This window comes from Rhinoderma darwinii, chromosome 9, assembly GCF_050947455.1.
Source record: "Rhinoderma darwinii isolate aRhiDar2 chromosome 9, aRhiDar2.hap1, whole genome shotgun sequence".
Classification (NCBI taxonomy): domain Eukaryota; kingdom Metazoa; phylum Chordata; class Amphibia; order Anura; family Rhinodermatidae; genus Rhinoderma; species Rhinoderma darwinii.
Window position 1 is genome coordinate 57594878 of NC_134695.1, and position 27446 is coordinate 57622323.

Sequence of the window (27446 nt, forward strand, 5' to 3'; positions counted from 1 at the left end):
GTTTAAAAAAGAAAACAATATACAGACTTACCCTCCTTGACACCAGGCAGTCCGGCCTCCTAGGATGACGTTTTATCCCATGTGATGGCTGCAGCGGTCACATGGGATGAAACGTCATCCGAGGAGGCCGGTCTGAACGAAGCACAGAATTCTGAAGGGATTGTTAGAATGTTAGTGCCTATTGAAGAGCTACTACCTACAGGTCTCAGCAATCTGTGTTGCCATTGGTCCTGCTGGGAAAAATCTGAAACAACTAGTGCACCCACTCAGAAGCCCTGTAGGGTTAACACGAAGGCCCAGTTCACACATCGTTTTTTGCCGCTGATTTTGACGCTGAAACCACATCGGAATCCGTGCCAAAAAACCGGCCGAAATCGCCCATTGATTTCAAAGTGAGGCAGAGGCGTTTTTTTTTTTTTCCCGAGTAGCTTTTTGCCGGTCGCGGGAGAAAAAAGCGATATGTCATTTTTTGGCGCGGTTCCGCCTCTGACCTCCCATTGAATTCAAGTGGCACTCGATCGTGTGCAACCGCACTTAGATGAGTTGCTATGACAGTCGGGGGTCTAACAATGGCTTGACATACACGGGAGCCTATTGATGTTCAAGTCCCATAGTGGGGCTGAAAAACAATGTGAAAAAGTTTTGGAAAAATATATATATTTTTTATTTGAAAACTTTAAAAAAAAAAAAAAAAAATCTCCCCTTTCCCCATTCAAAAAAAAAGGGTAAAAAATAAAGTCAATTATAGGTTTGGTATCGCCGCATTCGTAATGACCTTTCCAATTAAACAAACACAATATTTAAGGCCATAAAAAAAAAGACTAAAAAGACAATACCAAAATTGCTATACAAACTTGGATATGTATCCCACAATGGCGTAGATGAAAACTACAAATCGTATCACAAAAAAACCAAGCCCTCATAGAGCTCCATCGATGGGAATATAGGGGTTATTGAAGGCAGGAACAGGTAAAAAAAATATTTTAGAAAAAAACTTTTTTTGGGGCAAATGTAGAAAAATATTGAAACAAAAATATATAAATTTGGTATCGCCGTAATCATAGCAACCTACAGAATACAGTTATCACGTCAATTATTCCACGCGGTGAATTCCGTAAAAACAAGTCAACAAAAAATTGCTGAATTGCTGTTTTTTTTTTTCCTACCTCCACCCAAAAAAGTTTATAAAACTTATAGAAAACACTAAATGTACCCCAAAATGGTGCCATTAAAAACACCGTGTCCGGCAAAAACGGTTTATTATGGGTAAGTGCCCTTGAAATGTGAATGGGACTCAATGCAAACTGTGTACCGCATAAAAACGGCAGGAAATATCTATAGAATGCAGACATCTAGTATTTGTGCAGTAAACCGATCCACTGCTCGATACGCCAGTCAGATAGGTGTAATATCCGTCACTCCGGCATTAGCAGGCAGTCCTCCGGCACCAGTAACCCGTGCGCTGCCGGCCACTACATGTCACGCTATACTCAGTATCTTCAGGCTCCATTGCAACGTGGCGCGCTGGCCCCTCCCAGTCATTGAGTCTTACCTGACCAATCAGAAGCTGCGTGACAACGGCACCCACATAATGTGTTCTGGCACGCTATTGGCTGAGAGCAGGTTCCCGTCTCTGCTCGGATCAAGTAAGTACAAATCTTTAAATGCTCAGTGTAGGTGTAAGTGCGCCCGGCCGGGTGAGCTGCGGGGCTGGGGAGGGGATCTCAGGGCAACTCGCTGCACTAGATCAGGGTGTGTGCTGTAATGCTGCCTGCTTAGTGAGGGGCGGCTGAACATGTACCCTATATAGTGAATGAATGCTGATGTAAGTGTGCTGAATGTGCCTTGATGTCTGACCAGGGTGGTCTGCAACTGAAGGTGCCTTGGGGTCTGTGCCTAGCTTTGCCCATGGGGGTCGGGCAGCTGAATGTTCATGGGGGTCTGTACCAAGCTGTGCCCATGGTGGTCTGTGTCTGGTGGTCTGCAAATGGTTGTGCTGGTGGTTAGCCCTTGAGTATGCCAGTTGGTCCGTGCCAGAGTCTTTTTCATAGTTTTTGATTGTACTCGGTGGGCTGTACCTGCCTATTTCTGGGTCCTGTTGGTCTAAAAGTGACTGTCCCCACGGGCCGGTGTCACCTCTTAGCCTTGGTGGTCTGCTTTCTGTTACTTCTGTCTGTCATCAGTCCTCACCTGGCTACTGTGCCCCGTGTTGGGCACCTGGTGGTTTGTGACAATATGCTGTGCCTGCTGGTTTGCGTCTAGTTGGGCTTTGGATGGTCTGTGTGTAGCCTGGCAGCATGAACCTGACTGTGCCCATAATCTCTATATGGACCTGGGTGCAGTAGTGTAAAGGTGGCATCTCAATCCTGATCCTGGTACTGCCCCCATCGTTCAGGGTTAATGCAAGGTGTGAAAGTTGTGCGTTCGTTTCCTGAATGCAGAGTGTGACTAGGAGGTTGAGACGGTACTTGGGGTAAGTTGTGGATAAAGTCATTTTTCGTGACCATTTCCCTTGCGTCTTCGCCAGTTTGTGTTGTCTGGAGAGAATGAAAAGATTGCGACCAGGAGACCTGTGTGAAGGTTCTGGGGGGTGGCCGTGTAAATGTTGTGTGAGAATGAAGGAAACCGTTGCCCTTCAGGCCAGGGCTGCACTGAGGCTTTTTTTTTTAGCGCTACTGATTGATTTGAACTATTGAATGACGGCCGCGGTCCACAGGATTTCATATAATTCAGTGGATTCCTTTGGACTGCAGTTGGTGATCGAAAGTTAAAATCGGTCTGTTGCTCTGCAAAAAGTCTCTGTGTAGCCGAATGTTCTGTGAAGATGAGTCAGATACGGGTCAATGTATGGAAGTCCAGAAGATGCACGGTCCCTTTAAGGACAAATCGGACCTGTTTTTACCCAGGGGGTTTTGCATTCCTCTGAATCCACTGGGGTTAATCCCATCTTAAGTAATGGCATATCGCTAGTATATGCCATCACTCTATGATCGGTGGGGGTCCGACTTCTGTCACCCCCACCAATCCTGAGAATGAAGGGGCCACAGCCCTGGTTTAGTGCAGCGTCTCCATCAGTTTTTCCTGCACAGCGGTGCCCCGGCCACCTATATTTAAGTATATGGGGCAGGCTGAAGTTCACAAGGCCATTGGGGCGCCGCCGTGCAGAGAACTTAGAATGGTACGCGGCGCTAAACAGCACGTGGCAACTTCATTCTCCGCATCGGTGGGGGTCCCAGAAGTCGGACCCCCACTGATCGTTATTTGGTGGCATATCCCATCACTTTATCAGATGGGAATAACCCTTTAACTACAATTCTGTCTTCTCTGACCACTCCATGTAACTAGTCATGTATGTAGGATATAACATAGGCTTGTTTGTGTTCTTCCAGTTCCTGTACTGCTGTGAGTAGGAGGGAGATGGAGCCTCAGAGACTTTTTTACCTCTTACTACTATGTGCCGGAGAGATCCTCGCCAAACCTACGTTCCGCAAAGAGCGGATCCGCCTGGACCCTGAACTCAACACACAGATCCATGAAGAGAACCAGAGCTTCCGAATGGATCATGAGGCTTTCCTGGGGAAGGATGAGGCTAAAACTTTTGACCAACTCACTCCAGAGGAAAGCAAAGACAAGCTGGGGTGAGAATCACAAGACCTCGTTATATAGTTGATCACGTAATTAGTGCAAAAAAAAAGAAGCTGGGTGGAAATCGCTATGGCTGCTATTACAGCTTCCATAGGGATTGTTGCCCGGCTTTTTGTAAGACTGTAAATCACTGATGCGCTTGTAGTGGCGGTTCAAGTGAATGGGAGAGAACTGGAATACCGTGAACCGTCGCTACAAGTGTGTTGGTGATTCACTGTATACGAGCGCTGCTTCTCCTTCATTACTTATCTGCTCACACTGTGAATCGCCGACACACTGTATTCAGTCCTCTCCCATTCACTTGAACCGCTGCTACAAGCGCGTCAGTGATTTACAGTACATGCAGAAGGAACGAAGGAGAAGCAGCGCTCGTACAAAAGCCGTGGCCCCTTAAAAACAGCTGATCGGCGCTGCTGCGAATCGAACCCCCACCAATCCGATACTGATGGCACATCCGCCATCAATTTCTTATGACTGGACAACCCCTTTAAGAAGGCTCATGTAGACGTTCTATGTGACCCACCTTCAGCCTAGCAAGGAGGGCAAATCACAGCCGAAGATGCAGGGCGCTCAGCTGAACGTTTTAGCGACTTTAAACTAATTGCGTAAATTCCAAATCATTTTATCTATTTTTTTGCAGTTCCTCCACCAGTTTTCAGGCTGCCATGTAAAGTCTACCTGCAATAACATGCAAGGGAATTGCTATATGTGCAATTCCCTAATGCAGTTTTCAGAGCTGTTCCAAAAGTTGGAATTTGTCTCCAAATAGATAAACTATTCTAGGTTTTGCATAATTGTAATCTGTCCAGTGCATTAACAGTCGCTTGGCATGAGGATCAGACCCTCCTTCCACCCCGTGAAGTTCCTCTTCGTGAGGTGTCAGATGACGGAGGAGTGTCTCTTACCATGCTGATAACGTGGCACAGACACTTGTGAAACTGTGAGTGTTGGCTGTGCATCAGTGAACTCCTCTCAATGGGAGGATTGAAGAGGGGACTTGATGAGATGGTATCTGCGGGGCACCACATCAGTGCCAGCCATTCATTGTCCTCCAAGCTGAATAACAGTCCCAGCCGCAGTTAATGATTTGATATATTCAGAGCAGATGGTTAATGTTCTTTTTTTCTTATCTTATCTCTTGCACTGTGTTTCCTTACAAAATAACGGACTGCAAAAAAAAAAAAAAAAGGAAGCAGAACTTGCAATCCTATATTTCACAGTGTGGGGTCCGTGGTGTACGGCATAATTGGACGTACAGATGTTAGAAAGTTTTATAGAGCAAACCCCCCCCGCCTTCAATTAACATCGGCTTTATAGTCGGCAAATCATGTCATCCCTGTGCAGGGTAGAAAAAAAATCTGTTTGAGCCTGGAGACCGTCAATAAGTTGCTGTTGACTGCATTTTTATTCTTTTTGTTTCTTTGAATGCTTAAAACGACTGTCCAGCCCCCATTCGGGACCCTCTTATCTTCCATGAAACATTGTGGGCTGTGGATAACGTTCCAAAGCTTTCCACTTCACTTTCCACTTGTGTGACTCACACAATTTTGTATAATACATAGCGCACATTATACCACCTCTAGATTACATAAATTCCATCCCGAACGCCCAGACAAATGCCACAAATGTGGGCTCACATCGGGTTCCTTTTTATCATTTGGTGTGGTCCAGCCCTCAGGTAGCCGGGTTCTGGGATCAGGTTATTAAAGTTTTGATTGACGAGATGGGGACTCCTGTACCTTAAGTTTTACCTATTCACTCCTGACCCTGCAGAATGCGACTCACGACATATTCACACTTTTGTTGTGGAAACTTTATACTACGCCAAAAAGATGTTAACCAAAACTTGGCTGTCCAGTCGTGCCCCCACATTTGCAGAATGGCCGTCCATTGTTTGCCGTATGTTCCCTCACACAAGAAGTGGTTGTACCAACATAGAAATCGCCCGCTCAAGTTCACCACAGTTTGGGACCGATGGCTGCAGTCTCCTGCTACTGTCTCTTCCTCCCAACATAGACTCTTTGGCCCCCGAGCCCTTAACTTGTTGTCTGCTACAGAAGTGGCTCCCACTTAGCCCATATCCAGTTCACCCTTCTCTTATTCCGTGCATGCGGATAGAAATACACAATATATGTTTTCACTTGCCATGCTGTATAGATATTGGCCCTCACCCTGTGCTGAATGTTGCCTGTCAGTCTCATTCTACATTTGTACTTGTGGAAACTTTGAGTTCTTACTTATAAACTGGTGACAGCCTCTAACTTCCCTATCTCCTACCTAATCTAATAGGCGCTTTGATGTAGATAACTACAGGTTTTTTTGTTTTTTTAAATGTTTTTGACCAAGTTATGAATATTTTTCGATTTATGCAAATTCTTTCTAAATGCCAATTGGTCGTCTTTTTTTTTTTTCCTATTCAAGTGGGCGTTGTATGTAAAAGTGTATAACGCTGACGAATCGGCGTCATACACTTCTCTTCATTCTAGCCCAGCTTGATTCACAGCACAGCGTGATCTCGCGAGATCACGCTGTGACGTCACTTCATCCCGCAGGTCCTTCACCGGAGCGAAGGAAGACTGAACAGCCGCTACAGATTCGGATGAATGTCCTGGCACGGCTGGAGGCGATGTCTGTTCAATCTTCCGTCGCTCCGGTGAAGGACCTGCGGGAGGAAGTCACGTCACAGAGTGATCTCGCAAGATACCTGCTGTGCTGTGAATCGCGCTGGGCTGGAGTGGAGAGAAGTGTAAGACACGGATTGGTCAGCATCATACACTTCTATACAACGCCCACTTGGTGAATAGAAAAAAAACGCCCAGTTGGGCATTTAGGAAAAAAAATTCATAACTTGGTCAATAGTTTTTTGTTTTTTTTATTAAACAAACCAGCAGTTATCTACATTAAAAGTGAAATATTAGATTAGGTAGGAGATGGGGAAGTTATAAACGGGTGACGGAGACTCTTTAACCAGTTAATTCTCTACACTTTGCCTTCGGCCGAGATCGGCTCTGCACACAAATGTATGAATTCTTGTGGAATGTATAATTACTAGATGCAGCTTCTTCTTTATGAGCCTCGTTGTTTGGACTTGTAACTCAACTGTTGCAACATTGTATTGAATTACTGAATTCTTTTATACTTTCGGTTGACATGTTGCCGACCTATCATAATACTCTGTAAGCACTTCTGTGTGTCGCACGTGATTCGCGCAACAGTAGATCAGGAAATGAAGGGAAAAATAAAACCACCTCCTTCATTTCTTTTTCTAAACATCAAAACCGCGTGTCATAATGATGACATATGCGTGAAAATCACGCAGCCACGCACCAAACACTTATGACGCACGGAACTGCAACGCGCAAAAACGCATACGTTCGTGTGAATAAGGCCTTCCTTGCAGCCGCTCCAGAATCGATTAGTTGGACAGACACTGGTGAGTGACGTCACCAGCTATGTCCCGTGGCTCCGTTCACTTATTCTGAGACTGCTAACATCGGCCGTCTATCACTTTCCCGATAGAACCACTGGGTAGAAGCGCTAGCGTGACTTTCGTATTCGCACCAGCCAATAATTATAATAAAAATAAAACCATATTTATATTACTTGTAGCTAGCCTGCTTGTTGACAGTTTCCAGTGGTAACAGATTTTTCTCCACTAAAGAATGGGAAATAGCTATAAAGTAAAAGGGAATGGAGATATATTACAAAGATCAGAGTTGGTATCAAGGTACGTGGAGGCCCTAGAGCAAAACAATTCTGTTAGACCCCCATTCTTTGACCCCTGTACTACCACCTACCGTGCCCACATAACTGTGGCATGCAGTGCCTGGATGAGCGGCCATTGTAACTACTACATATAGCATGCACCCATGTAGGTGCCCAGCCAGCCCATGGAGGATGAAAACAAGGTGGTGGTGGTGGTCCCATATGTTGCCCACCTGCCTCCCTGGTATAATCAAGCCCTGAATAAATTGTTAGAATTCATGATTGTTGCCAAGGTGGAGCTTCACTTAAAAGACGATGCTAGAAAGTTGCGTCAATAGGATTTGTTAACCATAATGAGATCAGAGTGGCTATCCTTATGTGGTTCTAATCTGCTGAGGTTTCCATATGTAGGAAGACGAGTAGTGTCGCCCACTGGTGGCAACGCCTGTTGCTAGGCAGCTGCCCAAACTTATTTACTAGGAAGTGAGGAAGACCCCCCTAATGGATAATTATAATGTTATTTGCAACGTCTATAAAAAATTTCCGCTGCTGTCTTGTTGCTACAAAGGCTTTGACGAAAAGTACAAAGAGAGAAATCCTCAAATGAGTGTTGTTTATACATGCGTTTTGTTTTTTACTTGTATGACTAAATACTTTGCTTTTTTTTTATGACCTTTTAATTAAAGATGTAGAGGAGTTTTTTTGAGAGGAAGCATTTATGGGCACAAATTAATCATCTTCAATTTATAAATTAGTATTTTTGTTCCCAGCAAAATAGTGAACAGGATAGACCGGGACAATAATGGATTAATCAGCACCGAAGAGTTGACGGCATGGATTAAGCGGGTCCAGAAAAGATACGTCTATGAAAATGTGGCCCGAGTCTGGAAGGACTATGATGTCGATAGTGACAACCATATATCATGGGAAGAGTACAAGCAAGCCACGTATGGATATTACTTGGGTGAGTGGACACTTTCTGATGTATACATACAGTCAATGCGCCGCTGATATATTAACCCGTTAGTGACCGGCCCATAGTGTTTCTACGTCGGTCACTAACGGGCCTTATTCCGATGCCATAGACTTTTTACGTCGCTGCATCAGAATAAGTAAACAGAGCAGGGAGCTGTCAAATCTCCCTGCTCTCAGCTGCCAGATGTAGCTGAGGGCTGGGGGCGTCCCTGCTCTGCCGGGTGAGATCGATATAAGTATCGATCTCGCCTGTTTAACTCCTCAGATGCGGTGCTCAATAGCGTGCACCGCATCTGAGTGGTTTTGGATAGAGGGAGGGAGCTCCCTCTCATCCCACTGACACCCGGCGATAAGATCTCTAACGGCAGCCGGGGGCCTAATAAAGGCCCCAAGGTCTGCCTGTGGTGAATGCCTGCTAGGTCATGCCGGAGGCATGACCTAGCAGATGCCTGTCCGTTTTACACGGACAGGCATAATACACTGTAATGCAGAAGTATTGCAGTGTATTATAAATGCGATCGGAGGATCGCATAGTGAAGTCCCCTAGTGGGACTAGTAAAAAAGTTTAAAAAAAAGAGAACCTACTTTTCCCCCTTACAAACTGCTTTATTATTAACAAACAAAATAAAGTAAAAAAAAGTTACACATATTTGGTATCGCCGCGTCCGTAACGACCCCCAACTATAAATTTATTACATCATTTAACCCGCACGGTGAATGTCGTAAAAAAACATGCAAAAATTGCTGTTTTCCTTGAATCCAGCCTTAAAAAAATTTGATAAAAAGTCGCATCTACTCCAAAATGGTACCGATGAAAACTACAAGTCGTCCCGCAAAAAAAAAAGCCCTCATACAATTGCATCGGCGAAAAAATAAAACCGTTACGGCTCTTCAAATATGGAGACACAAGAACAAATAATTTTGAAAAAAAAAAAGTGTTTTCACTGTGTAAAAGTCGTAACACATACAAAAACTATACAAATTTGGTATCGTTGCAATCGCAACAACCCGCTGAATAAAGTTAGTGTTGTTTATACCACACGGTAAATTATGTAAATTTAGGACGCAAAAAAAGTGTGGCGAAATTGCGGTTTGTTTTTCTATTCCCCCCCCCCCCAAAAAAAAGTTAATAAAAGTTCATCAATAAATTCTATGTACCCCAAAATGGTGCTTTTTAAAAATTACAACTTGTCCCGCAAAAAACAAGACCTTCTACAGCCATGTAGACGCACAAATAAAAAAGTGTATAGCTCTTTGAATGAGACGATGGAAAACCGTAAAAAATGGCTTGGTCATTCACGTCTAAAATAGGCTGGTCATTAAGGGGTTAAAAGTGTAACTAAACGTTTGACAAACTTTTGATTGGTGGGGGTCTGAGCACTGAGACCACCAACCAATTGCTCAAACTAAGCAGCAGAAGTGCTCGCGTGAGCGCTCAGCTGATTCGTGTCTGTTCTGCTTTCTCTGGAAAGCCGATGTATCGGAGTACGGGCTCATAGACTTTCCTTTGAGCCCGTACTCCGATACATTGTTTGGCTTTTTCCGGAAATCAGACACTGAGCGCTCACACATGCACTTCTGACGCTTCGTTTGAGCGATTGTTGGGGGTCTCAGTGCTCGGACCCCCACCAATCAAACCCTCTGACATGTCACTGACATGTCTAAACGTTTGATAAACTGTTACCCTTTAAGAAATTTCTTAAAGGGGCCATCTGGTTTAGAAAAGCCATTTCCAATACCTTATTAGCAAATTCAGAGGTAATAGAAGGGGCCTTTATTCAAAACTTTCCTCTATTAACCAGCGTGGAGAGCCGCTTCAAAGAGCTAATATCACTCTGTAGGACCCGGTACATCCATTACTTGGACAACCTATTGAATTGTGTAATGCTTCACATCCCCTGGGGTGACGCTGCAGAAGAATTGACCACTTGCTGCCTGGATCCTCTTACAGATGGGACAACCTGGACTACTTGAAAGCGGATCTGTCAGTTTAGTATTCTGCCCTATGTAAGTGCAGCGTATTACAGCTACAGGTCCGTACTCCTAATAGCCAACGCGGCACAAAAAAAAATATGTTGTGCTGCTTGGCTAAAAGGAGTGCTAAAAGAATACAACGAACTTGGTGTATTATTGAGCGAAGTCAGTCCTTGAGGTTCGGTCCTTTAAAGAGGACCTGTCACCTCTCCTGACATGTCTGTTTTAGTAAATTCCCCATGAAACACAAATTCTGGAACATCTTTTCTTAGAACTCTACGCTGTTCTGTTCCTCTGTCATTCCTCCTAGACATTTTATAAATAAATTGACAACTGGGTGTTACCAGTTGGGGGGAGGTGTCTCCACACAGACTGGCAGTGTCCAATCAGTGCTGACAGAGTGAGACTGTGACCACACCCCTTTGACAAACTGAATTGTAACGCCCAGTTGTCAATTTATTCTTACATTTCTAGGTGGAATAACAGAGGAACGGCACAACGCAGAGATCTAAGAAAATCTATTATAGAATTGTTAGTTCATGGGGAATACAAGTATTTACTAACCGACTTGTCAGGATTGGTGACAGAACCTCTATAATGGGTTGAATAGGACTGGACATCTCATTTTTCTAATGGTGCTGGTCAGTGAAAATGATAATTGAGCTTAATGTTTTGTCCATCAATCTGTGCAGCAAACCCTGAAGAGTTCCAAGACGCGGCCGAACAGTTTAGCTTCAAGAAAATGCTTCCTCGTGACGAAAGGAGGTTTAAACAAGCGGACCTCAATGGAGACCTTCAAGCAAATCGAGAAGAATTTACTTCTTTTCTTCACCCAGAAGAATTTGAGCATATGAAAGACACAGTTATTTTGGTAAGAGAGCGTTCCTGGTTCTTGTTACAGTTCGACATTGACACTTGGTCATATTTATCTCTAGGTCAGCGTTGTGCCCATATCAGAACTTTATTTAGAATGGTGGTGGACCATTCTGTACAGCAGAGTAATACTGATATTAGGTTAAAGGGGGTCTCCAGGGACTATAACACTGATGACCTCTTCTTAGGATAGGCCGTCATTGCTTGATCGGTGGGGGTCTAACTTCCAGGATGCAGCGCTCCGTCGTTTTGCTGATCGGGGTCCCAGAAAGTCAGACCCGCACCAGTCTAACATTCATCTCCTGTACAAAGGTGTCCTGGCATTTCCTAGAGAGCTGGAAACCTTCATCTCTGACTAGTAGGTTTTGGTAATTCCCATTGAGACCATGACCTTACCTGCGCAGTGTGCCAACTCCTCGAATCCCAATGATGTCATATTCTGACACATGCCAAATAATGTCTGAATGACCCGTCAGAAAACTCTTAAATAAGTGAGTCCTTTTTAATCATTAGGGATTGCCAACAAAGGACTGAAAACATTCATCACATGAAGCTGATCGTTACAGGAAATTAATGAACCCATTAGCTTATTAGAGAGAACTCTGTGTCCTCCTATCTTCAGATGGTTACAGAACCAAAAAGTAAATGGTAGCGAACACCGTTCAGAGAACGACATCATTTGCAGTCCGCTTACTGGCATTGAGCAATTTAACAGTCTCAAATGTCTCTGTTGTAGAAGATAGGACAATGGATGGCTGCGATTTTATTAATTTTTTAATTGACTTCTGAGTGGGTGTTCAGTCTACACTTTGTGTTGACATACTGTACTGTTGCAGATTTTTGTCCGTTTGTCCTCACTCGGAGTTGCCCTTAATGATCTGCCATGCGTTTTTAATACCGTGTGTTTTTAAGGAAGTGATTAACCAATTAGACACTTACTTTTGCAGGAAACCCTGGAAGACATTGATAAGAATGGAGATGGGTGTGTTGATGAAGATGAATATATTGGTAAGCCGTCGTGAAATCATTAACTTATAACTCGCGATATAAAGTCGGGCTTTTATGGCAGCTACATTTCCGACGCCACAGACCTGGCAGGATCACTAAGGCTCTGAACCCTTTGTGTCACTGTAGAAATGGTGCCGCTTTTGTCCATGGGCTGTGTCTTGTATTTCAGTGCAGCCTCAATCAGGTGAATGGCAATGAGCTGCAATGCCAATGGGCGGTAGTGGTGCTGTTTCTATAAGGAAAAAAAACAAAAAACACAAAGCCTTAAAGGGGTTTTCCCATCCGGGACTTTTAGAACATATCCACAAGATATGTCAGATAGATGCAGGTTCCACCTCTGGGACCCGCACCCATCTCTAGAACGGGGCCCCCTAAACCCCGTTCTACCTCTGTATTCCTGTTGAAGTGTGTCATTTCTTACCATGTTAGATGAAAACAGCGTAGCTCACTGACCTACGCTATTTCCGTAAGTCCCATAGTAGTGAATGGCAGTTACTGAAAAACCGTAGCATGCGAGCTACACTGTTTCCATAACTACCATTCAGTTCTGAATGACACGTCCACATATCCTGTGGATATATCCCAAATGTCCCTGTTTGGAAAACCCCTTTAAGAAAACTTGAAGTGTCCAGATTAGGGTTGTCACGATACCTGAATTTGGACTTCGATACCGATACTTTGTGTAGTACTCCGGTTTTCGATACCAAAACGATACTTTGCCAACAGTAATAAAAAATAAATAAATAAGTTCTTCTGTTTTCTGATGTGAGGCACGAGGTGTGATGAAATTTGAATGTGCCTCACATTAATAGTAATTCACCCCATTAGGTTTCTGTCATAATTGACAACCATTTGTTGTGCAGGTAATTACGGCCGCGCCAATACCGAATGTGTATCTTTTATGCATTGAGACTTATTTTAATGTTTATTGTAGAAAATGTGTATTTTTATTTAACATTACTTTTGTTTTTACTTTTTTATTTTTAAACTTTAAAAATAACCCCTTCCCGCCGCAGCCCTTTTTCAGATTTTCATTTTCTATTTTTCTTTCCTCCCCTCCTTCCAAAAGCGATATAGTGCTATGAGGGCTTGATTTTTGCGGGATGAGTTGTAGTTTTTTGTAGCACCGTTTATTGTGAAATAGAATGTGCTAGGAAACGGGAGAATAAAAATTTGTGGGGTAGAAAATGAAAAAAAAAAAACGCGATTCCTCCATGTTTTTTTGCGCGTAGTTTTTACGGAATTCACTGTGCAATTAAAACCACATGTTAATTTTATTCTGCGGGTCAATACGATTACGGAGATACCAAATATATGTGTTTTTTTTTTTCTATATTTTACTACTTTTACAAGTAAAAACCTAAGTGTAAAAAATGTTAATCTATTTTGTGTCGCCAAATTCCGAGAGCTATAACTTTTTTGTTATTTTTCCGTCGATTAAGTGATATGAAGGCTTATTTTTTGCGGGATAAGCTGTAGTTTTTAATAATACCATTTTGGTGTACATGTGACGTTTTGATCACTTTTTATAAAAAAATTTGTGGGAGATGAGGTGACCAAAAAAATAGAGATTCTGGCGTCTACAAATTTTTTATTTTAACCGGCGTTCACCGTGCGGTTTAAATAATGATATATTGTAATAGTTCAGACTTTTACGGACGCGGCGATACCAATTATGCTTATTTTTTATTTCTTTTTATTACTATGCTCTAGGGGGGAAATGGGAATCGTTTTTTTGAACTTTTTAATTATTTGTATTTTTTTTTTTACACATTTTTTTTACTTTTTTTTTTTTATCAGTCCCCCTGGGGGACTTCAACCAGCGATTTGTTAGATTCCTTGCACGATATACTGCAATACTAATGTATTGCAGTATATCGTGACTCTGACAGGCTTCTATTAAGCCCTGCCGGAGGCGAGGCTTAATAGGTGTACAAAGATGACGGACCTGGGGGCCTTCATTAGGCCCCCAGGCAGCCATAGCAACCATCGCCCGCTCCGCAACTGCATTGTGGGTGTGGGATGAGCAGTTGGAGGGGGTTGCCCCCCCCTCTTTCTAACTATTTAAATGCTGCGGTCGCTATTGACCGCGGCATTTAACGAGTTAAACGAACGGGATCACGCTCGTTACTCTGAAGTGTTGGCTGTAACATACAGCCAACACTGGCATCATATCGAGTGGGTTCACTCCGTGAGCCCGTTCCATACTTCCCCCTACCCGACTGACGTATGGATTAGTCAAATGTCGGGAAGGGGTTAATGTACTGGCATATATCTATTTACGGATAGTGCACAGGCAGTTGTTAGGACATACCGGAGTATGTCCTAACAGGAAATATGGTAAGACAGCCCTGGGGTCCTTCAATGGACCCTGGGCTGTCTGCCCATATATGGTATGTCACTCAATCACATCACAGGGAAGCGTCACAGGGATTCCCTGTGACGCGATCTAAGGGGCATTCCCCCCTTGAATGCTGCAGTCAGCTTTGATCGCAGCATTCAGAGGAATATCAGCTGAGATTAGAGGTTTCTATCATCTCTGCCGTGTAATACAGCCATTGCCCCGCTCCTGACAGCAAGTGCGTGCGCGCTCAGCATGAGGTGATGTGGCCGGCGCTGCACTAACGAGCGCAGGCACTGAATACTGAACATCGTGTTCAGTGCCGCCACTCATTAGTGCGGCGCTGGCCGCATCACATCATGCTGACTGCGTGCGCACTTGTTGTCATGACTCAGGAGCAGGACAATGGCTGTATTAGGCTGGATTCACACGAGCATGTTCGGTCGGTAAAGGACGGAACGTATTTCGGCCGCAAGTCCCGGACTGAACACACTGCAGGGAGCCGGGCTCCTAGCATCATAGTTATGTACGACGCTAGGAGTCCCTTCCTCGCTGCGGGACAACTGTAATCGAGTTTTCGGTACGGGACAGTAGTTCCACGGAGAGGCAGGGATTCCTAGCGTCATGGATAACTATGATGCTAGGAGCCCTGCTCCCTGCAGTGTGTTCGGTCCGGGACTTGCGGCCGAAATATGTTCCGTCCTTTACGGACCGAACATGCTCGTGTGAATCCAGCCTTACACAGCCGCAGCCCCGCTCTCATACATTCATGTGTTACAATACTGAGCTGTATCGAAATACGTGAAATAACGGTATCGAACCGTTTGAGGGGGCATAGTATCGAAACAGTATCGAAGTTTCGATGCATCGTGCTTCCCTAGTCCAGATTCAGTGTTCACTGATTTTCCATCTATGTAAGCCTTACATACAAACGCCCTTCATATCTTTAAAGGGGTTGTCCGAGATACCATCATATTTTCAATAACCCCTTTTAATGTCAGTTATAAATGTAACATTTGTAATATACTTACGTTTTCCAAAGTGGCCCCGTTTCCAGATCCAGCCGTGGGGAACTTGACTGGCGACGTCAACTCTCTGCTCTGGCTCTGCTGCTTTGTTGATCTTGAATTCTTTGCCGGGTATACGACACGTCACTTGTGACGTGGTGTATATCGGCTTGTTCTGTTGTAACACGCATGCGCGGCCCCTGCTGTTATCTCGAACAGCAGGGACTGCGAGAACAGCAGTGACAGCGCATGCGCGTTACGGGCTGTGAAGCAGAACAAGCCGATATACACCACGTGATAAGTGACGTGTCGTATACCATCCGAGGGCTCTCTGGTTCCGAGACCATGTGATCGGGATAAGACACGACAGTGGAGGAGGCTGAAAACGTGACATCAGAGCTCATGTGATCAGAAGGAGAAAGCAGCCAGAGCGGAGAATAGAAGCAAGATTGCACGGGTAAGTATATTATGCAATTGTAAATATGTGCAATGTGGTTTTAAATGTACAAAAAAAAAAAATATCTTGGACAACCCCTTTAATAAGAATCTACGTTTCATGCAACATGAGATTTATTTTTTTTCCCCAATTTTTTATTTTTTTTTCTATGTGGTTGAGTCACTAGGGTATAATCTAAGGTCTGGTCATTCAGGGATTCATAGTAGCTATATTTGTAGACCTGCCCAGCTACAAACTTCATTTCGAAGCTGCAAAGAAAAAAAAAAAGAAAAAATTTGCGACCATTCAAAAAGTTTGGAACTGCTACCCGGATTTGACTGCTCACACTGAGAAGTCAAATCTAGCTTTTCTTATATATATTTAAATCTATACACTTCTGATTTGAAATAATGCAGGTGCGCTGAAATTAGACCTATAATTGAGTCCCTTTTGTATATGATGAAATGAAGCAGAAATCCATCTGACTAAAAGAGCAGGCAAACGGTCTCCCAAGATGTTTAATGGGCTTTTGGCAATTAAAATGTTTCTTTGGTCAAAGTTCTCTCTCGGCTGGCGCTTACCTACTGCCCTGCTGTTATCCCAGCGAGCGTAAAGTAGTACAAATTGTGTATATTGTGTTGTGTACAATGTCACAGCGCTACAGAAGTCAGCACCCCACTTGGTAATGACAGGATGTGTTCCCAGAGTGCTTTCAGTAATGGAGAGAGGTAAAGTAATTTAATTTAGGTGTTGATCAAGAATGTTGTTTTCACAGCGGTAGAGACAAAAAAATGACATTCTGTTATTTGAGGTTTACACATTTTTTCTTTTTTTTCTTTCTGTGGCCAAATCAAAATTGACATAATGAGACCTTTGCTCCCTGTGTGATTTTTATTTTTTTATTTTTTTTTTCTTCATATGCAGGCTTTATAACACCATTGAAGCCAATTTTTAATGTTTTTTTTTTTTTGCGTGCAGTCTGATTAGTTGTGGAGTCTAGATAGATATCACGCATGTAATAATGGTGTATTACAGTGTGTGTGTTTTTTATTGCTTCTGTATAATTACAAGTTCAGGAGCCTATAGGCAAAGATTGTCTGACCCCTTAGGATAAGGCCCCATGAAGTGGTTACCTGCAAAATCGTGCAGCCATAAGGGTCTATTTATTAATGGCCGCACAATTTTGCAGCTAAGCAGGCGTTTTACACGCAACACCAATGAGAATTTGACAACCGGGCGGAAAAGTATCAATTTAGGACATATATAAATGGGGACTACTCCCATGTAAATCATGTTTTTATTTACATGTTACTATTTTACAACCTGTAAACAGTTCTGTGGCCAGACAGTGAATGTAGCATCTCTATCCCTCTCCCCTCTCCCTTTCTGCTCCCCCCTCTCCCTTTCTGCTCCCCCCTCTCCCTTTCTGCTCCCCCCTCTCCCTTTCTCCTCCCCCCTCTCCCTTTCTCCTCCCCCCTCTCCCTTTCTCCTCCCCCCTCTCCCTTTCTCCTCCCCCCTCTCCCTTTCTCCTCCCCCCTCTCCCTTTCTCCTCCCCCCTCTCCCCTTCTCCTCTCCTCTCCCCTTCTCCTCTCCTCTCCCCTTCTCCTCTCCTCTCCCCTTCTCCTCTCCTCTCCCCTTCTCCTCTCCTCTCCCCTTCTCCTCTCCTCTCCCCTTCTCCTCTCCTCTCCCCTTCTCCTCTCCTCTCCCCTTCTCCTCTCCTCTCCCCTTCTCCTCTTCCTCTCCCCTTCTCCTCTTCCTCTCCCCTTCTCCTCTTCCTCTCCCCTTCTCCTCTTCCTCTCCCCTTCTCCTCTTCCTCTCCCCTTCTCCTCTTCCTCTCCCCTTCTCCTCTTCCTCTCCCTTCCTCTCCCTTTCTCCTCTTCCTCTCCCTTTCTCCTCTTCCTCTCCCTTTCTCCTCTTCCTCTCCCTTTCTCCTCTTCCTCCTCTCCCGCAGTTGACTGTGTGTAACCAAACTATTTTTTCTCTGTTTTTTACATGTATGTATGTTTGTACTCCAACACTTCTATTGAAATCACGCATTTTTAGACAACCGAGATCTGTGCATTTAAAACCTAGGAAATTAAGATTTGTGCTAATGACTGAATGATCTTTTCATCTGTAGCGGACATGTTTTCACATGAAGAGGATACTCCAGAGCCTGACTGGGTAGCCAACGAAAGGGAACAGTTTTCAGATTTCCGTGACCTTAACAAGGATGGAAAAATGGACAAAGATGAAATCCGACATTGGATTCTTCCTGAAGATTATGACCACGCGCAGGCCGAAGCCAGGCATCTAATATATGAGTCTGACGTCAACAAGGTATTCCACTTCAGCAGTTAGTAGATGCAGACGGTTTGGTTTAAAGGCTAAGGACACCTTTGCAACCAAATTTCTATTATTCCAATGCATTGAAAATAAAAACGGAAGAAACTTTGCAAATAGTTTTGCTTAAATATTTCCTACTGTTTTGTCTACAGCTGCTATGCGGATCTATGTAACTCCATGGTAACAGACAACAAGCCCTGTAGTCTGTGCCTGTAGTCCTATTCCCTTCACTCTGTCGCCCTAATTCCTGATAATATATCAAAATTATGTTCGGTAGAAGCAAATGGAAGGGGAGTAATGAGTGCAGGATCAGACTACACAGGATTTGTCGTCCACTACCATGGAAGATGCATAGATAAACACAAACCGGTAGAATATTTTTAATAAAGAATATTTGCAAAGTAGCTCTTCCTTTTATTTATTTTTTTGGTGCATTGGAGCAAAACAAAAAATATTTAGTTGCGAAGGTGGACATAGCCTTTCATTTAATAATTTCTTAGGTTATTTTTATTTATTTTTTATAGAAATTAAAGCTGCAAGGTCCTCTCTCATTTGCAGACCGTCCAGTGCTTAGATATTCTAGTTATTTGCTTTTGCAATCTTAAAGGGATTGTCTCGGCACCTTCTTTTTTTAAAGGAAGCTGCATTGGCGATCGGCTTATCACGTGGGTCCCGCCATAGACCATCAGCTGATTTTTGCTGCGTAAAGTTGCCTACCCCACGCAGTGGTTGCTGCAAGAGAAATGTAGCATTATGTAATGCCTATCAAATTAATGGGGGTCATGTTAAATGGGACTGGGCCACTAAGGACTGGTAATTCTTACAGTAAAGCCACACAGGGTGACGCTGATGTCACCCAAAACCATACCGGCATGCTAATCGGCGCGGCTGTGAAATTGCTTGTTACTGGCCGCGCAGTGTTGCAGGTAAAATTTCTGGTTACCCGCTAAATCAAGTGCCCAATAATGAATAGACCCATATGGTCGCACAATTTTGCAGGCAACCAATCGTTTTACCCGCAACACTGAACGACCATTAACAAGCAACATGACAACCACAGCGAACAGAACTACCAGCATGGTTATTGGCCACATCGCGGCCACGTCGATGCTGCCCCTAAGGTCCTATTCACATGATGTGGTAATATCGCTTTTGTGAAATTCACAGCAAAAACTGCGAAGTGACTGTACCATGTGAATACACGCTAATTGTATGTATTTTTTTAATTGAGCATTTATGAAATGTCATTGTTCATTGACCAGAATTAGCGGGGCACAGCAACTGAATCCCATGTAGATCCATCTGTAAAATGAATGAGTCCTTTTTAATAAATTGTGTTTTTTGTTTTTTTTTCAAGCTGTAAATTAAGTCTGTCAAAAGTATTCTGTGATTTGCCCTTCTTGTTATTGATATATCATTAAAGAAGCACTCCCATGAAAATTTTTATTGCTTTGCCCGTTTGTAATGGGCGTCTTGCACATGTATATGCTATTTATTTACTCCCCAAGCGTCTAGTTTTCAAAACCCAGGCTCCATTCGGCGCCCCCGTGCGGTCACGTGATCTCTAATCTGGCTGGACGACTCACACAGCGTCTCGTGTGTGGACTGGAAGTCAGTTTCTCTATGGAAGTCTATGAGACTCATGGGAGGGCTTCTTTAATCATTTCTAAATGGCATTTTATTTAAATGTTGCTTTTTTTTTTTTTTTTTTTTCCTTTTATTATTATTATTATTGTAGGATAAAATGTTGACCAAAGATGAGATCTTACAGAATTGGAATATGTTTGTGGGAAGCCAGGCCACAAACTATGGAGAAGACCTCACCAGAGACCACGATGAGTTGTGATGAGGTGAAAAGAACTGTGAATTATTTTATTTTTTTCTTTCCCTTCACTTGACTTACTATATCATAGTATTTGCACCATCACAAACTATATTCATTACCTCAGAAAGGGTAGAATTACCCAACATTTTAGTGTTTGAAAGAGACCTATGAACAGATTTTTAATGTGATTACAAAAAAGCTGTAGTGTTTTGTTGTTTTTTTTGGCAGTTAGGCTTCGTTCCCATCTGGGCTTGGGCTCCGTTCCGTTAGAGCTTTCCGTCGGAACGGAGCCCTGACAGTCTGCTATGCCATTGATTCCGGCCAAATGACGGAACCCTTGCATAACTGATACAAACGGAAACCATTGTCACCGGATCTGTCACCTACGGTTTCCGTTTGTATCAGTCAGGGCTCCGTTCCGACGGAACGTCTAAACGGAGACCAAGCGCAGATGTGAACGAAGCCTAAATTGTTGAAACTTAGTTTGTGAATATTGAGGTGTTTTTGGTTTTGTTTATTTCAATGCTTTCAGCCATGTACATAAATCCTCTTTATTAAAGTATTCTGTTAGATTTACAGATATAGTGTTTTTAGATTTTGTTTTGTTACAGAATTTTGCAGCTGGAGACTTGTATGTAACAATATCACATTAACACCAGTATTTTATTAAAGTTTTTGTAAGAAAAATTGTGCATTTTTTTTTTATTTTTTTTTTTTTTACAAATTCATGTAAATCAAGGTTAAAGCTGGCTGAAAAATGTTGGGACTGAACATATGTGAGCGCCAACTCCCGAATCCTCTTAGCGGTGGAGTAATGCGTACGCATTAGAAACTGTTTCTTCTCCCCATAGATTAGGTGGATGTTCTGAGAGGGAATCAAAAACAGGGGGCGGCATAACCAGTATATAACGGCAATATCTACACACAGAATTTATTTCTTTTTAAACATTATTCCAATTGAGAAAAAGTTAACTTTTTTTCTTTTTGCCTGATCTAACAAATGTAATAATTTAACCCCTCTACAAATTATTATATATATATATATATTTTTTTTTTTTTTTTTTTTTACTAAAATTTTGAGAATCGGCATCAAGCTTGGACAGATAGTAGGGCATGTGGGACCATTATTTTGTGACTCAAATATTCAATGTCCTTTTCAGTGTAATTATTTTTATCCCACCCCCTCGCCCACACTAGGATAATAAAATATTTTGTGGTAATATACTGCATCTGTTGCTTGCAGGTAAATATCGGGTCACCCAGCCAGAGTGAATTTAATTATTCTGTAGTTGTAGCACAATTTATGTCTCTCTATATCATTTGTAAATTGCATACATAAAAATTAAGTCAGTCTGAGAAGCAAGATAAAGTAAGAATAATTGGGGAAAGCATTAATGTTCTGATAAACGGTCTAATTTTAATTAACTACATGGAGGGAATAGCTTCCTTTACCCACGGAGCAGATGCGCTGCTAGTGCCTGATTTTTGACGGATAGAGCTGTGTATTGTTATAGTACTGTAAACAATGCGGGGTATCTAAGCTGTCAAGCCTAACCCCACTGCCGTAACGCCATATGCATGGTTAAATTGGGATATCGCCGTACCGTGTATATAGAATGTTAATCTTTTTTTTTCAGCTCCTCAATGAATATTCTTCAGGGTGTATTTGTCTTCCTGTCTCGGTGGTCACCACCTGCAGAGCAGTGAGGACTACAAATGTCATATGCTATTACAGTCGACTGCCTCTCCGTGCTGCGCAGACCTGTTTTGGCCTCCTAAAGTTCAGGAAGATCAAATATTGGGCACATTTACAAAGGCTTGCTAGTCAGAAGAACTTACTGTTATTAAAATAGTGTTCGAGGACTTCATAAATATGGAGTTTGACAGTCGACTCTCTTGAATGCGTTAAGATATCTCGAGGAGTAGGTAGTTGTCTAGGGTGCCATTGGGATGGGGTCACAATTTATAGGTTAAGAAAAAGGGATGTAGGCAAAGACTAGTTGCCGATTTGTGGTAAACCCGCACTCAGATGGTTGTAATACAGTCACCTTTTAGTGGATGTATTATGGGCGCCATATGCAATATATAGATAGATCGATCCTAGGGACTGTATGGATACATGAAAAAGATCTTGCAGCCCTCCGAGTTAAAGGTATATTATAAATGAGAATGGTTGGGAAGCTGCTATGCTGAAGTTCTAGGACCCAGGGGCAGAGGGGCTTATTCTAAAACTCCTTCTTTGGGCATCAGGAGGATTTCTCACCACCCCCTGGAAATCTCAGTTGAAAGTTAACAAATAGAATTTTAATTTGTCGGTAAAAAGGCTGTAGAAAGTTCCCTGGGTCCACTCTTATGAGTGAGAACAGATGGTAAGTATACATATACAAGTAGAACTGTGACTCCTCCACCTGTAACTACTCCCCTTATCAGATAGGTGGTGTAGTGTGCGAGGATCCATGCCTATGGTTTACTCAGTAAACGGCTGTGCCAAGCAGGCTCACAGCTGAGATTCCCATAAACGTTGTCATCTACTTTTGAGTGAGGACATCTTTCAGACGGAATAAAGGGATTGTCTCATAATGACAACTCCTGTCAGTGATCACAGGATATGTAGTCAAAGAATGGGGATTCCCTGCTTGAGACCCCCATCTACGAGCCAGAACAGAGTGCCACAGTTAGTGCGGCTCCAGCTTTGGTGAACGCGTCCCCTCCATGCATTACATGTAATGCTACTGTTACAGTTTCTCACCTTCCGTCCCTCCTCGGAGACGTCGGCACACGCGACCACTCTGCTCTGGACTCTAGGGTGCTTGTCCCTGGCCTTAAAGGACCAGCATGCGCACATGTGAAAAGTTGCCTAACCAATCCCAAGATCACTCTGGACTATAATAAGGCTCTGCCCTTCCACTCCTTGCCTGAGCGTTGTTCTCTACCCATGTTCGTATTGAAAATGGTCCCTTAGTTGTTTCCTGCTCCCAGTTCCCCTGTATCCTGTTGTTGTGTTTTGTTTCTGAGCCTAAGCCTTTAGTTGGAGTCAAGTGTGTCTCAACTGACACGTCAAGCTCCATCTGTGCCAAAACCTCTGCTACGCTTTGTTTCTGTCTGGACTCTTACAGGTACTCTTGTGCGAAAGACTTTGCATAGACTGTTTGACCGAGCTGCCACTCCGCTAATGCAGAGCGGCCTAGTGGGATCACATACCCCAGGACCGTGACAGCTACATTTCTAGCAAACTATAAAAAAAAAAAGACCTGGAACGCTCATCCACTTTATATACAATTATGTATTGCACCTAAACAAAATTTATAGACATGAACATCAGGTTCTTTGTTAATATGTTGATCAAACTTCACTGCAACCACTGAAGTGGGCCCTTACTCTACACCGTGTTCCAAATTATGATGCACATTGGATTTAAGTGTCATAAACATTTAATTATTAGTTTTTCATGGATGGTATTATGTCTTAGGGCTCTTTGGATCATTGTAATCAATCTCAGACACCTGTGATAATTAGTTTGCCAGGTGTGCCCAATCAAAGGAAAACTACTTAAGAAGGACGTTCCACATTATTAAGCAGGCCACAGGTTTCAAGCAATATGGGAAAGAAAAAGCATCTCTCTGCTGCTGAAAAGCGTGAAATAGTGCAATACCTTGGACAAGGTAGGAAAACATTGGATATTTCAAGAAAACTTAAGCGTGATCATCATACTGTGAAAAGATTTGTGGCTGATTCAAGGCACAGATGGGTTCGTTCAGATAAAGGCATAATGAGGAAGGTTTCTGCCAGACAAATTAATAGGATTAGGAAAGCAGCTGCTAAAATGCCATTGCAAAGCAGCAAACAGGTATTTGAAGCCGCTGGTGCCTCTGGAGTCCCGCGAACCTCAAGGTGTAGGATCCTCCCGAGGTTTGCAAGTGTGCCTAAAGCTATTATTCGGCAACCCCTAAACAAATGCTTACAAGCAGAAACGGTTGCAGTGGGCTCAGAAATACATGAAGACTAATTTTCAAACCGTATTGTTTACTGATGAGTGCCGTGCAACCCTGGATGGTCCAGATGGATGGAGTAGTGGATGGTTGGTGAATGGCCACCATGTCCCAACAAGGCTGCGATGTCAGCAAGGAGCTGGCAGAGTCATGTTTTGGGCTGGAATCATGGGGAGAGAGCTGGTAGGCCCCTTTAGGGTCCCTGACGGTGTGAAAATGACCTCTGCAAAGTACGTAGAGTTTATGACTGACCACTTTCTTCCGTGGTACAAAAAGAAGAACCGTGCCTTCCGTAGCAAAATTATCTTCATGCATGACAATGCACCATCTCATTCTGCAAATAATACCTCTGTGTCAATGGCTGCTATGGGCATAAAATGAGAGGAACTCATGGGGTGGCCCCCATGTTCCTCAGACCTCAACCCTATTGAGAACCTTTGGAGCATACTCAAGCAAAATATCTATGAGGGTGGGAGGCAGTTCACATCAAAACAGAAGCTCTGGGAGGCTATTCTGACATCCTGCAAAGATATTCAAGCAGAAACTGTCCAAATACTCACAAATTCAATGGATGCAAGAATTGTGAAGGTGATATCAAAGAAGGGGTCCTATGTTAACATGTAACTTGGCCTGTTAAGTTTTTTTTTGTTTGAAATAGCTTTTGATTTCTGTAGATATGGCTTCCTGATGCTGCAAATTCAACAAATTACCATTTTAGTTCTCTTTACAACCTTTCAAATATTTTGATCTCTGTTGTGCATAATAATTTGAAACAGTGCATTTTGAGGTTTTTTACTTCTTAAAAAAAATCTGTTATCATTAGGAGATTTGTTCAATAAAATTCGCATTACACTCCAACAGTTGATGGCTTGAAGATTATACTGACTGTCATTTGCATCGACTATTTAGGAAAATCAGCGAAAAATAACATTTGCATAATAATTTGGAATGCGGTGTATTAGGTGCAATATCGCAGAGCAACCAAAAGCAGCTGCAACCCAGTACTTGCAGGAGGAGCAACTCAGGGGCCCAACAGCACCCCTGATGCCAGGCAAAGAAACCCTGGCTCTGTGCCACATCCCCCACCCACAGGCACAGCACCACAGCAACAAAGACCACCACACAACACCACAACAAAGTGAACAGATCAAAAGAGCTCCCCTTTCCATGTGGCCTCAGTGGACAGCCGAGCCGTCAGTCCAGCAGACTGACATTCGCCTTACAGCGGCGCTATGCAGCTTCTATGTAGAGTGCATGCATAGAAGCTGCATCACAAAAAGTAAATAACATTTTTAATGAAAGTCAATTAGGAACATGTTTTTAAGCACAAAATACATTTTAGTAAAAAGGGGGGGGGGAATCTACTTGGGTTTACATAGCCTTTAAAGTCTATTGTTTCCCACCCACCACGTAAGCTTGTAGTCTCGACAGGGCCACCCTCACCTCCTGTGATGCTGTCAGTGCAGGACATTAGAGCCATGGTCGGACCCGGATGTAACAAAAATTACCCATATTATGGTCGTGTGAAACTTGTCTAATTTGTCAATTGCACCACCTTTTGTAAAATGTACAATGCAGGGATATATGTTGGCCTTTTATAAAAAAAAAAATCTGCACATTTTTAGACATACCTCGTAAGTCTTTTTAATGGGTCAGAATAGCTAACAAAAATAATACAAAATTAGGTATTAAAAAAAAAAATTGGGACTACAATTGGTACATTTTAATGAAAGTAATTTTAAAAACTGGTCAATTTTCTAAATATTTTTTTAAAGAAAGTGATAAAGACCCTAAGGGCAAAAATTTCACCTGGAAATGTGTGTTCTTTTCATCTCATACATCTCTTTTTATTAACCCGGTGACACATGATTGTGTATATTTTCAGATGATTATAGGGAGGTGTTGCAGTTCAATTTCAGAGGCAGAACTGAAGACTTGGCAAATTACACAGATTTTATAATTAATGCCGTGTTTAAAATGTTTGAAGTATGACAGTTTTTATTACATTTCTGCACCGAGGACTCGGATTGGAGGAAAAAAACGCGGTGGATGAAGTCGGCAATTGTCTAAAAGGTTTCTTATTGTCTCGGAGCAGTAATAATACGATAAAAGAGCGCCTTCGGTTGATTGGAACTCCAAGCCGGCAGTCTTTAACCTCGGGCAAAGGGCTACGTTAATGAACACATTTATAAATTGAACACATGTTAAAATCCCATTGAGTAAGTCGCTTCATTGCCGTTATGGGAAAAAAATTGACCAGGTTAGGCAAGAAAAAACCTGTTATTTCCCCCGGTGTGATGTCCTCTGAAATATGGAACACAGATGTAATTACCTTAATGCTGTTTTTGTTATCATATCAGCAAATTATACTGGTCCTGCCTATGACACTTATTTCAGGGGAAGAATTACACTCGTGAGTCGAGGTCCCAGGGGACAATAAGGCTGCACGGATGTTGCTGATAGTCTTTTGATGAAGCGATGTTGTGGCTGAATCTGCGTTGTTCAAGGCATAGTTACAAGCATCGTAGATTTTCCTGATCATGGAGAATTTGCAAAGAATTGGCCCGTCACAATTGGATTGGCATTGCCTTGATTACATGTGGGCAGAAAGATCCATGATACAGCACCTATAAAAATACATGAGCCCATACTGTACCTTTTTATCCAGAGGCATACAGAGACTTTTTTCATGAATTTATATGTAATCTGTCATAAAAAAAAATATTGTGGCATCTTCCATCGCATGACATATTATGCGTGCCGCCATATGGCACCGTATTTCTACAATGATCACTAATTTTATCTCACTAATGAGGGAAGCTGGTTTTCAGGCCACTATGTTGGGTCCCATTGCATCTTCTATGCCGGTTAACCTGGTAGTTATGCCCATGGTCCCCACTGATGTTCTTATAAAGAGTCACAAGGCCCATTGCAACAGCCTCTGTGAGTGGTCCATTCACAGAATACAAGCTGCTGCAAACAGTACCTGTATTCTGCTGCAGGACAGTAAAAATTCTATTCAAACCTGATTGTAAAGAGAGAGTGATTCTATTAATGTATAATATTAAGGAGGACCTGTAACCTCTCCTGATATTTATTTTAGTAAATAATTGTATTCCTCATAAAATAACAATTCTGAAACATCCTTTCTTAGAACTCCACATTGTGCTGTTTTCCCAGAAATGTATGAATAAATTAATAGCTGGGCTTACAAGTTTGGGGTATGTCCCTACATAGACTGACACTGGCCAATCAGTGCTGACAAAGCAAATCTGTGTAGGGACACGCCCTTTTCATAAGAGGAATGTTAACACCCAGTTTTTAATCTATTCATACATTTCTA

At 42.7% G+C, this 27446-nt stretch overlaps 1 protein-coding gene across 2 annotated transcripts; it reads left to right on the forward strand.

Moving 5' to 3' along the window:
* The first annotated feature begins 1561 nt into the window (after positions 1–1561).
* RCN1 (reticulocalbin 1) lies at positions 1562–20801 on the forward strand. 2 transcript variants are annotated; one of them, XM_075837751.1, is made up of 7 exons: positions 1562–1646; positions 3390–3638; positions 8121–8314; positions 10992–11170; positions 12120–12180; positions 18084–18283; positions 20028–20801. In XM_075837751.1, the coding sequence occupies exons 2-7, from the start codon at positions 3418–3420 to the stop codon at positions 20133–20135; spliced, it is 963 nt and encodes a 320-aa protein (XP_075693866.1). In that variant the 5' UTR covers positions 1562–1646; positions 3390–3417; the 3' UTR covers positions 20136–20801. The 2 variants fall into 2 exon arrangements, with proteins under 2 accessions (XP_075693866.1, XP_075693868.1); XM_075837753.1 differs by lacking the exon at positions 1562–1646 and adding an exon at positions 1659–1697.
* The last annotated feature ends 6645 nt before the right edge of the window (positions 20802–27446 follow it).